Source organism: Mirounga leonina, unplaced genomic scaffold, assembly GCF_011800145.1.
Source record: "Mirounga leonina isolate KUSES-001 unplaced genomic scaffold, KU_Mleo_1.0 Mir_94, whole genome shotgun sequence".
In the NCBI taxonomy this organism is placed as follows: Eukaryota; Metazoa; Chordata; class Mammalia; order Carnivora; family Phocidae; genus Mirounga; species Mirounga leonina.
In genome coordinates this window covers 44,686,618-44,699,189 of record NW_023270855.1, presented here as the reverse complement: position 1 = coordinate 44,699,189, position 12,572 = coordinate 44,686,618, and the positions used below count along the sequence as shown (strand labels likewise).

At 47.7% G+C, this 12,572-nt stretch overlaps 1 protein-coding gene across 1 annotated transcript in view; it reads left to right on the top strand.

Annotated features, from left to right (window-relative positions):
* EXOSC7 (exosome component 7) overlaps nucleotides 1-12,572 on the top strand; it is a 36,077-nt gene that overhangs the window by 6,777 nt on the left and 16,728 nt on the right. The window contains exons 2-3 of the mRNA XM_034996812.1: nucleotides 3,959-4,060; nucleotides 4,364-4,458. Of these exons, the coding sequence (XP_034852703.1) occupies nucleotides 3,959-4,060; nucleotides 4,364-4,458 (197 nt within the window). The remainder of the gene's footprint in view (nucleotides 1-3,958; nucleotides 4,061-4,363; nucleotides 4,459-12,572) is intronic.

Here is a 12,572-nt window from a genome sequence, read left to right as displayed (position 1 = left end):
AATATTTAAGCCTTTTATGAGGAAAGCTGGATTAAAAAAAAAAAAAAAAAAGTCCCGAGTGCAGTGATTTGTGGACTAATTTGTTTGTTTTTTTTATTTTTCTCCTATTCTCTTGGGTGCTTTTTTTTCTATGAAAAAAATATATATACTCTGTGCATCCTTGGAAAGGAAAATTTGTAGCTTTTTATTTATTTCTTACTTGTCACCTGAGCCTTTCCCAGTGAGCCTTCCCCAGGGAGCAGAGAGTGGTTTAAAGGCTAGAAAGGCAGTACCTGGTAAGGCCTGGTTTCCTGACCCCCTCCCAGCCCCATCCTGGAACAAGGGGGTTGTCCTACAAAGGGTAGTGACTAGATCTTTCCAGAGAAGTGGTATTTTAAAGCCGTAGTTGGAAGCCCTGTCACCTTGTGGCCTCCCTGCGTTCAGAGCTATTTTCTGCATCGTTAGGACCGACTGGTAGAGCCAGTTCATCCTTCGAGGGAGGCCTGTGCTGTCTCCTGTTGCCCAGGGAAGAGACCCTTTAGAATGCAGGGGACCGGGGCGCCTGGGTGGCTCAGATGGTTAAGCGTCTGCCTTCGGCTCAGGTCATGATCTCAGGGTCCTGGGATCGAGTCCCACATCGGGCTCCCTGCTCCTTGGGAGCCTGCTTCTCCCTCTGCCTCTCTCTCTCTCTCTGTCTCTCATGAATAAATAAATAAAATCTTTAAAAAAAAAAAAAAAGAATGCAGGGGTCCATGTGGAATTGTGGGTTAAGAGCCCTGGCTTGGAGTTCAGGTGCTCCTTATTGGCCATGTGACCTGGGCCAGACATTTAGCATCTTTCAACCTCTTTCCTCATTTGTAAAATGGAATGAAAAAACTATCTTAAAAAAAAAAAAAAGAAAAAAGAAAAAAAGCTATCTTATAGGGTTATTGTGAGAGTTAAATGTGTCAACTGTGTGGCGTTCCTAGCACGTTATCCCAAATATAGTAAATGCACATTAGAGAGTAGCTACTATTAGTTTTTGCAAATTATTGTGGCTATTTTAATTAATAGATCTGTAGAATTAGAGAAACACCATTGAGGCCTTCTAATTTAATGTCCATCTTTTAACAAAGGAGGAAACTAGTCTCGAGCGTCTCGTCCTAGGTCAAGCAGCTAGTTATGGCAGAACCAGACCAGGAGCCCATGACTAATACTCCTGGTGATTGCTCACTTGCACCCGACCTGCAACTCAGGCAGGAGTCTTCATAAATTATGTTTCTGGGCCCTGTTTTCACTTTCCTCACAGGGCACACCTGGGGGAGGGGGCATCAGAGATCGACCTAGGAAGCCTTTCCTGTTCTGTGGGTGGGGTTGTCAAGAGACAGTTACATAGTTTTGGGATCCTCCAGTGAAGAGGGATCACTTTATGGAGTTCCTCCCTGGAGGTTCATCTCCTAGACTTGAAATTCTGTTGCTTTTCAAGTACAGGTCTCCCCAGACTCAAGATGGGCCTACCTCCAGGGACGGGATGGCCTGGGGAGTGGATGAGCCGCAAAGGGACTTCAAATGGACTTGTGATGTTTATTTTCTCTGCATTAACAGGAGTGGGATACAGAGAGAGTAGAAACGGGGTAGAAGGTCAGAGCTGGGTGAATGCAGTGCTTTACTGGATTTCAGTGTCTCCGAATAAAAATGTCAGTCATATATGTAGTTAGCCAGGCAGTTTACAAGTAAATTTGTGACATTTACGTATTTTAGGACAGTGTTTTTAAATATTTTGAGGAGCATTAACCCCTTTGAGAATCTGATGAAGCTAATGAGTCTTTTTCTGAAAGAAGAGTGCTTTCAAAAAAAAAGATGTTTACAAAGAATGAGGAAGATCTCCATGAGCTGATGTGTAGTGATTGCCTGCGTGTGTATTGTTAAGTGTTTAAAAAAAAAAGGGGGAGAGAAGCAAAGTATAAAACAGTATCTATAGTGTGTTACTCTTCATATACGAAAGAAAGGGATTTAAAAAAATATTCATGTATCTGCTCATTTGTGCAAAGGAGATACAGGGACGATGAACCAGCAATTAAACAGATTGCCTGGGGTGGGTGGGAAAGAGCTAGAAAGAAGACGGCTTGAAAATAGGGCTGAGGGGAGAGCGGCCTTTCCCTGAGCACAGCTTTTCTGATAACTCTGACTCCTAGAGTCATGGTGATAGTCCACATACCCCAAAAATTAATGAGTAATTTAAAGTAGCCAGGATGCGAGGGACCCACGTTGGAGCACAAGCAGTTAGAGATGAACCTCACAGGTGCAGGGGAATAGCAGAGCCACACTGAAGGGTGAGGAAGACACCTGGAAAACAGGTTTCTGGCTGGGCACTGTAAGGCTAAAGAGGAAAGAACTCTACACAAATACTATCCTCCATTAGTAAATTTGTTTCTCAAGATTTAACAAATACATAAATACATTGTGGATAATGAGAGCCAGGTTTCTCACTTTCTGAGAAAGAAGTTACAAATAAAACAGGAGGAAGGAGGAAGGTTAGAACCAACTATCAGTGTGAACACATGGCCTTTTAATAGTTATGTAGATAGACTCAGAAATAAATACAGCTGTGTGGGTTGGCGAACATATATGTTATCTAGCTCTGTCTGCGAAGAAGTTCTGGAAGCAATGATACCCCAGTAGCAATGAACTTACTTAGCAACCAGATCCTGGTTTTTATTTATTTATTTATTTTTAAAGATTTTATTTATTTATTTGAGAGAGAGAGAATGAGAGAGAGCACATGAGAGGGGGGAGGGTCAGAGGGAGAAGCAGACTCCCCGCCCAGCAGGGAGCCCGATGCGGGACTCGATCCCGGGACTCCAGGATCATGACCTGAGCCGAAGGCAGTCGCTTAACCAACTGAGCCACCCAGGCGCCCCAGATCCTGGTTTTTAAAGCACTGTTCTTCAGTGAAAGGAACCAGGACTCCTCGGAGAAAGGGCTGATCCCAGGGCTGGGGCAGGGAGAAATACCAGAGGCTGGAACATCTTGTCTTGTCAGAAGTAAAGATGTGCTCAAAAAAGATCACGGGCATGTTGAAAGAATGCAGGAACCAACCCAAAGGAACCCCCAGTGGCCAAATCTGGAACACTTTGAGCAACAGCATAAGTAATGACAGTATTGGATTACAGCCGCAGCATAAAACAGATAATCCATGAGTTATATTGATAGAAGTAAATAACAGAAGAAGTAAATACACGGGGATAACGGGTAGGCAGTACGTAGACCGTTCTGAAATCCATCTTCTGCAGCAAGGGTCGGCAAACTTTTCCTGTAAAGGGCTGGACAGTGAAGATTTGGGCCTCGCAGGTTAGGAGATCTCCATCACAACCACTCAACTCTGCCATTGTAGCTTGAAAGCCACAGACTGCCTCAAGGAGCAGGCGTGGCTGTGTTCCAGTAAAGTAAAACAGGCAGGTAGCCGTTGGGCCGAAGCATGCTGTCCCTATTCTCGAGAATGCCTGGTTTAGAAGAGAAGAGCTGGGTGTCTTTGGCTGTCCACAGAGTGGATTTTGTTGAGTTTGGGGGGACAGGGGGGCTACAGCTGAGACAGTTGTAGCTCTGACAACACATACTTCCTGGCGCAATTTGGGAATTGCCGATTTGGGAAGAGGCAGCTTATTTTGTCTCTCGTTCAGATTTTGTCTGTTCGTGTGCCTGTTTGGGGTAGTGGGATGTAGTATGGACTTCGCTCTTGGTCAGGCCTGGGTGAAAACCCAGCTTTGCTCTCACCAGCCGTGGGACCTGGGATACATCGCTTTACTTCTCTGAGTCTTCATTCCCTCACATGTAAAATAGTAATACTGTTCCTCACTACGAGGATAGAATTCTGGGTGATTCACTAAGAGAGCAGGGATGCTGGACTGCCTAGTTCCCTGGGGGAAATGGCGTGAACGAGTTTAGAAGTCTGTTGGCAGTTTGGTGATGGTTGTATTAGAGTTGTGGTTGTTGCCCTTAGGAAGACCTCCGTGTGGATGGCCGTGGCTGTGAGGACTACAGATATGTCGAAGTGGAAACCGACGTGGTGTCTAACACCAGTGGGTCTGCCAGGGTCAAGCTGGTGAGTACTGCGACCACAGTCCATGCCCAGGGGGAGGACGGGCAGGCCCTAGGGAGCCAGCCGCAGGCCCCTCTGGGCTTTGGGAGTGCATATCTTTCCAAGGAATCCAAGACCCAAGCCAGAGTCTGGGAGGGCATCTGTCTAGATCTGAAGGACCCCTTATCTTTTCAAAGGGCCACTTCCCAAGTTCCTTTGCAGGGCTCCTAAAAGAGTACCCCGGGGTCATAGTTTGGGAGAGGAGGTTGGTGGTTGGGTATCTGGCTATCTGCCCTGAGTGAGGACCCTTCTTGCGTATGTCCTCAGGGTCACACAGACATCTTGGTGGGAGTGAAAGCAGAAATGGGGACACCGAAGCTGGAGAAACCAAATGAAGGTTACTTGGAGTTCTTCGTTGACTGGTCAGTACTATGCATTTTTTGGAAAGATTTTATTTATTTATTAGAGAGAGACAGAGAGAGACAGAGCACAAGCAGAGGGAGCTGGAGGCAGAGGGAGAAGCAGGCTCCCTGCTGAGCAAGGAGCCCAACGAGGGACTCGATCCCAGGACCCTGGGATCATGACCTGAGCCAAAGGCGGACGCTCAACTGACCAAGCCACCCAGGTGTACCACATTCTTTTTTTTTTTAAGTAGGCTCTATGCTGGGTGTGGTGCTCAGTGTGGTGTTGGAACTCATGACCCTGAGATCAAGACCTGAGCTGAGACCAAGAGTCGGACGCCTAAGCCACCCAGGCATCCCTATGCATGTTTTTAAGGACAAATGATTTATATTTTTTAAAAGATGTATTTATTTATTTGAGAGAGAGAGCACGTGTGTGTGCGAGGTGGGCAGGAGGGGCAAAGGGAGAGGGAGAGAGAGAGAATTCTCAAGCAGACTCCCCGCTGAGCGTGACCTGAGCCGAAATCAACAGTCAATCAATCAACTCAGTTGGCTAAGTCAACACTTAGCCAACTGAGCCACCCAGGCGCCCTAAAGAAAAACAATTTAAAAGAAGATTCAGACGGGGCGCCTGGGTGGTCAGCCGTTAAGCGTCTGCCTCCGGCTTAGGTCATGGGTCCCAGGGTCCTGGGATCGAGACCCACGTTGGGCTCTCTGCTTAGCGGGAGGCCTGCTTCTCCCTCTCCCACTCCCCCTGCTTGTGTTCCTTCTTTCGCCGTGTCTCGCTCTGTCAAATAAATAGATAAAATCTTAAAAAAAATAAAATAATAAAAGAAGATTCAGAGACTAGACCTCTGGTTTTCTGTTGAGCCCACTTTTATTTTGTATTCAGTCATCATTCCTGCAGGCAGCAGGTATTTCCTGTGTTCCTCCTAGGTGCCTGGCACTGGGATATGTGGAAGAAGGCCTTGGCTTGAGTCCTGCCCTTGTCCTAGTCACCCGGTTGGTGCTGGGCCTCGTTGTCCCTGTCAGAGAAAGGAGGGCATTGCCAGGCAGCCTGGCACATGATGGTTCTGAGAGTCAAATGAAATGGTGGGTTTTGCAATGCTTTGAAAAATATCAAACATAGATAATAAGGGTCATTTGGTCTAAAATGCCCTGTTTCTCTTCCTGCTCTAGTTGTTTGTTTTCTTTTTTTAAAGATTTTATTTATTTATCTGACAGAGAGAGACAGTGAGAGCAGGAACACAAACAGGGGGAGTGGGAGAGGGAGAAGCAGGCTTCCTGCTGAGCAGGGAGCCCGATGTGGGGCTCGATCCTAGGACCCCGGGATCATGACCTGAGCCCCAGGCAGATGCTTAACGACTGAGCCACCCAGGCGCCCCTCTCCTGCTCTAGTTTTGCAGAAAACTTTTCATGACTTGCTTGGCAGAGAAAGGACATGGGCCGGCCAAACAGCCTGATGGAGGGAGTGGCAGCGAGGCAGGCAGCGTGGGTGTTGGGAAGAGCCGGGACTCGGCACTTTCTGCAGCCAGCTAGCCTTCTCTGGCCAGCTCTGTGACCTCAGGCTGGTTACTCAGTTTCTCTGTGCCTGAATTTCTTTATCTAAAAAATAGCGATAATGATACTGTTGCGATGATGAAGAAAGGAAATGAGGACGACAGAGTGAGCACCACCACAATGATTGGCTCCCAGCAGGCTTTCAGGAAGTGTTCCCCCCCGCCCCCTGCCATTGCCTCCCCTTTCTTGGGCTCGGGGCTCTTTACTGGGTTGCTCGCCCGGTCCCATCTTCTGTCTATAACTTCACTTCTAATTAGGTGGTGACAGCAGGCTTTCTTGAGGTGGTAAGGATCTCTATTAGCTTATGCTAGGTGCAGGTATATAATATTGATTCTGTATTAGAGTCCCCAAGACCACCCCCATATTTGGAGATTTTCTGGAAGGACCCACAGGACTCAGCATATAGTTGTACTCTTGGCTGAGATTTATTATAGCAACGGAAATGCTGCAACATGTGTGTGATGATTCTGCCCAAGAAAGCTTATTAAAGACTCGGCACCCAAGATTTTTATCGGGGCTGGTCACATGGGCACCCTCTGCTTAACACGTACCAAAATCCCAGACTCCAAGAAGGACAGCACATAGTCACCTTATCATATTATTTGCACAAAGAGTCTAGGCACAGCGGACCATAATTCACTGTTGACTGGGAACACTTATTGTCAAGTTCCCGGATGGCAAATGAGGGCCCACCTTGCAAGCAGTCCCTTCCAAAGATAGCAGCCTTGGGCCTGCTATGTGCACCTTTTCGGCATAGATGCTAACCCACAGTTTATATGGTGAGTTAGAGTCTTCTGGTCTTCTTTCAAACTCAAAGGTTGGTCCTGGGGGCGCCTGGGTGGCTCAGTTGGTTGAGCGTCTACACTTGATTTCAGCTCAAGTCAGGATCTCAGGGTCGTGGGATCAAGTGATGCGTTGGGCTCCACAGTGGGTGTGGAGCCTGCTTAAGATTCTCCCTCTCCCCCCACAAATAAATAAATAAAATAAAATAAAAAGAAGCTGGTCCTCACAACATCGCTGTGAGAGAGATGACCAGTGTTGAGGGAGGGTAAGTGAATTCCCCAGGGTCATAGAGCTGGTCGTGCCAGCTCAGACTTCTCCCGGTCTGGGTCTTTGCTTGTTCTACTCCATGCAGCCCGCAAAAGCCAGCTTTCCAGGGATATTGTGCTCAGAGTTCTGAGAACATATCTGCATTCAGCTTTCTGGCCAGTTTTCCTTCCAGCCCATTCTTGCACCTGCCCTATGAGACCCCCCATACCCCCAGGCAGTCTCCTCTCCTGGTTGGACCTGGCTGCTCTCACCAGCCTGAGTCATCCAGTGGGACTGGCCCATCCTTTAAGTCTCGGTGACCTTGTTCAAGCTTCCAACTTATCCCTTTGCTCTTGGAGGAAGAAAAATACCTCTCCTGGCCTTGATCTGCCTAATTCAATGCAATAAACAGTCCCTGAGGAGCAGGCACCATGTGTGAAGCACTGTAATTTGCTTTTCTTTTTCACCTCTGTGTCATCTTCTACCTCCTTCATCTTCGGCAGACCACAGTCAACCCAGCCACACCAAAGGGAAGGTGTTGCCCTCAGATGCTTGGCATAGGGGACACATTTCACTGTGGCTCTGTGTCTGAACATGACTCCAGGTTAACCTGCTGCTCTTGTCCCTTTCTTGTCCCAGCTGTAGAGGGAGGGTGGCTCCAGGGTGGGAGGACGCTTGGACCTGCCTCTTCCCAAGATCCAGCTTCTAGGAGTAGCCTCTTCCCCCTGACCAAGCAGGGCTGCCTGCTCCTCTCCTTTCTCCCTTTGTAAGTGTCAGGAGACCCTCAACAGGCCCAGAAGCTCCAGTTCCCAGGGAGTTCTCCTGACTCTCTTTCAAGATGGATAATCACAAGGTGGCACACTTTAGTGTCTTCACGTGGTTCAGTTAATGTGATCAGTCTAGCAGGTAGAATCACCGTGAGAGAGTCACAAAACCTTGTGTTCCTACAAACAAGGGAGATGTTGATTTACCAAGCACCTGCGACTGCCACCTTTATCAGAACCTCATCTGGGTCTTCAAAGAGCAACTCGTAATTGCATAAACAAACCCCTTTATTCCCATCCAGCAAATAGGAATGGCTTCTGGACATCTGTGGCTGTGCCCAGCACAAAGCGTGCTCCCCACCAACCCCTCTGCTGAAGAGCACGAGACCCTCATCCATCCACAGGCTGAAGGAGAGGTGTTACCCAGCTTGGGGTGGGGTGGGGTAGGGCTGTCAGTCTGAGCCCAGCTTGACTTGACTTATCAGCAACTTGCAGGGTTTAATTATGTAAATTCCCAGTGATTGGAGAGGTCTCAGAAAACTGCTTTTCTGCTACCTCATTCTCCTTCAGGTTTGGTTTTTTTTTTTTTTTAAAGATTTTATTTATTTATTTGATAGAGAGAGAGGGAGGGAGAGCACAAGCAGGGGGAGTGGCAGGCAGAGGGAGAGGAAGAGGCAGGCTCCCCGCTGAGGAAGGAGCCCGATGTGGGGCTCGATCCCAGGACTCTGGGATCATGACCTGAGCTGAAGGCAGCCGCTTAACTGAGCCACCCAGGCGCCCCTCTACTTCAGTTTTGTCTGTTTGGAATGATAGTGGCACCTGAGGTAGACATTGCCTCCCAGCCCCATAATTTTCCCTGTGTCTTGGGAATGCTGCGCTTTGGGGCGGGTACCCAACTGCACTGACCCTGACCCCGACCCCATCTCCGTGGAGTAGTAAAGACTTGGGATTCCTGAGCACTGCCCCGGAGTTGCCTGGCAGCACACTCACTAAAACTGGGAGCAGACTCGGACCTCCTGACTCCTGTCTCATGTCTTTGGTGTGTTAGTTGTAACTTGAGAACAGGCTGTTTTAAATCAGAACTTTGAAACTTTGGGAAAAGATGATTTCCATCTGAACCCAGAGGAGGGTAAGAATTTAGGGAGCTGGTATATGACTCTGGGCTACCACTAGGTGGCGGTCCATCTAGTCTCTTCGTAGCTCTGACACCATGTTGATGGGGGGTATCAGGAAGCTTGGTTTAGCCTCTCTGAGAGGCTTCGGTTCTTCACTGGGGGAAGTTGAGGAGAACATTTTTCATTCATAGACATTTCAGTGTGCCCAACACTTGCCACTTCCCTGTGGGATCTTAACTACTTTTCTTTTCTTTTTTTTTTTTTTTAAGATTTTATTTATTTATTTGAGAGAGAGAATGAGATAGAGCGTGAGATGGGGGAGGGTCAGAGGGAGAAGCAGACTCCCCGCAGAGCAGGGAGCCCGATGTGGGACTCGATCCCGGGACTCCAGGATCATGACCTGAGCCGAAGGCAGTCGCTTAACCAACTGAGCCACCCAGGCGCCCTTAACTACTTTTCATTGTGATCACTCGTATTTATCTCTAATGTTGAACCAGAAGCTTTAAGCCCTGAATTGGTGATTGGAGCCACTTGATCTCTGTTTCTCACTGCTTAGTGCTGCTTGGAGGGGGTCACTGTTAGTGCCTGATGGGCTGGGGTGGCAGGGGACAAAGCAGACAGGCAACTTGCAGAAGTCAGTCGAAGCTAGCTGTACTCTGGAAGTCTCCAGAGCTGATAACTCTCCCAGAAACTTCATTCAAGGACATACGATGAAAAGCTCTAAATGTGCTCCTGTCCTCCCCGTTCCCACTCATGGGGAAGCTTCTGCAGGGTCAGGAATGAGCACCTGTACACACAGGGGAATGGAAGGAATTGGGGCCTGCTGCAGGGCTGGATGACTGACCACTAGACGGGTAAGGCCCAGAGTTAGCCCTGCCCCCACAGACCCACTAAATCACTTTTGTCTGCCGTGGTCCTGGCCTGACCTGGCTGTAAGACTCCATAGATTTGCAGGCTAGATTGATCACAGGGGAAACAATGGGCCTAGTGTCTGAAGTCCTATCCCAGGTAGACATGGCCTTGATCTCACCCTACCCCCGTTAAACCAGAGATGGCCCAAGCAGGAGGAGCAGAGTAGAGGTGATGAGTCAGGAGGGGTGGAGAACTGGGAGGGGCAGCATTCCCAGGATTCTTATTAGTTTATTGGCTTGGTAAGCAGTTTCCCCACAGCCGGGGAAGAGGGGCTGGGTCATACTTTATGAAGGATCTGAATTGGTTTTGGCAATTGTAGACACAGAAAGCACTTGGTTTTATGCCCCAAGCCCCAAGTGTATACTCCGCTACTGAAAGAATGTATTGTGATACCTCTGAGCAGGGGGCCAGGATTAACAGCCTGTGCGCGCTCTCTTTTAAACTTTGCACTTAATAGAGAAGCTTTTTATCTTAGACTCCTTTGGTCTGCGTTCCTTGACTCCAGTATTTGTGATCTAGTAATAAGTCCCAAGACCAGAGCATCCATTCATTACTTTGACTCACATTAGGCTACAAGCCAGGCATGGCAAATTACACATTCAATGGGAATCCAGTGCCGCCTAGCAGGTAAGGGCCAGGCTACCTGGGTTGGAATCTAGCTCCCAGGTCACTAGTTGTGTGAGCTTGGACAAATTATATAACCTTTCTGGGACTCAGCTCCGTTTCCTCGAAAATGGGGTCGGAAATAGTGCCTAGCTCATAGAGTTGTTGCGAGAATCGAGTGAGCTGGTACATCTGAAGTGCTAAGAGTGGTTTCCAGTGGTTCCAAAAGAACATTCAAGTTTTCCTCCTTGTAAAATGAGAGAGTCAGACCATCTGAAGTCTCTCCGGGTTCTCCGTTAGGTCAGAGCCCACCTGTGAGATTTTTGTTTCACTAGCGGAGTTTGTTTTCAAAGGTGAGTTAAAATGCTTTTAGACAGGCTAGAGAGTCTGTCAGAGTCTCCATCACTGCCTGTGGATCACTGGTAGCTCTTTGTTCAGAGCACGGAGTTACCTGGCCAACCCCTGTGGGCATCCTTGTCCTCTGACATGGTCTCTGAGGCCCTTTTCTGGGTCTGCATCTCTGTCCCATGTCTCCTAAGAAGTGTCCTTGTCCTAGGAGCACCCCTAGTGATAAGAAAGGGACCCTCCGTTCTCTACCCCAACCCTACTCTTCATCCTTTGTTAGAATAGAGGGTCTCTGGCTTTTCTCGCATTACCAGAAGTATTATGCCCCCACCCCCAACCCCTGCCCCAACAATTTCCTTCCATTTTTCCAGCCTCCTCCCCGGAGTCGGTCCAGGACCCGGGCACCATCCAGATGCAGGAGTTTTCCGTGGTCTCATGAGTCTTTAAACCTTCCTCTCTGCCTGGCTACCAGCTATAAAGAATAATGTGTTTAAAGAAAAAAAAAGCTTTTAGAATAGAAAAAATTCCCACTTTAAATTAGTTCAGTGTCCAAAAAAACCCCAGTGGGGTGTGGTTTTGTGGGTAGATTAATTTAGCCAGTTAGACCTGGGAAGGTCTGTAAGCCATCCCTTAGGGCTGTAAAAGAGTACATGCATCAGTCCCTGAGTAATTAATTCATCCCCCCCGGGAGGTTGTGGCCCACTGTAGTCAGGAAAAAGTACGCATTTTAAGCATAAGCACCTCCAGCTGGATTTGTCCACTCAGATCTATATAGATATGTTTTTAAACACTTAAAAGATGGATCTTAATATTGATTGCTTAGTGTGTAAATTAGAAACAGTTTTTGTTTTGCTGGCTGTGCAGAATTATTAAGTTGGTCCTTGGGAACTTGATTATTTCACCATAAATGAGCTGCTTTTCATGGCTCAATGCCTGAGTCCAGCCGAAGCAGTGAGGGAACAGCGAGGCTGCCGTGGCAGTGATGAAGTTTCTCTTGGGGATTTTAAATTGGGGCTCTGCTGGCTCATAGTGGTCAGGGAAGACTATAATTAGGGAAGCAAAGTTACTGTATAGTGATACACTCTCATTATTTTAGGGGTCATTCTTATGCCTATGTTAGAATGGACTAGACAAAAGGGATATTTAAATGTATCCAGTGAGATTTCTTTTAGCATTACACGGATGGGGTGGGCACAGCCTTGAGCCTTCACATGGGTTTTGCTTTGCCTGGAATCCCCATGCCTGTCTGCAGCCTGACCGACTTCTGCCCACATTCCAGTGTGAGGTCGCCTGTGACCCCCGGCACTGGTCGACATCTTCCTCGGCCCCACTCCTGCTGTTTGCTCCCTATCATGAAGTTGCCCCTGACTTTGTGAAATTGCCGACTTGGGGCCTTCATCCGCCTTGCTCAGGCTGTCCCTCCAGTGCCTAGCATGGAGCTGGTACCTTCTAGATGGATGAGAGCGTGGACTAGAAAGCTTCAGTATGTGATTTTGTAGAGAGCATTGTGAAACAGCTGGTGTCTTACCTTTCTGGACTCTGTTCATTACAGTAAAATGATTACTGGAATGTTTACTTATCTCACAGATGTTTTGAGGGTTTGTTTTTATTAAGCCGAAACCCTCAGAAATTTCCCATTAAATACTTTTGAGTAATGCTTAGGGCAGCAAATGTTGATGCCTGTTCCTTCTTCATTGAGGTAATTGGGCATAAGTTTCAAGAGGCCAAAGTGGAAAAGTTTTTCTCTTGAAAAAATAGCAAAGTAAAAGGGATAATCTAATATTTAATCAGCCGCCAGTCCTTCTCT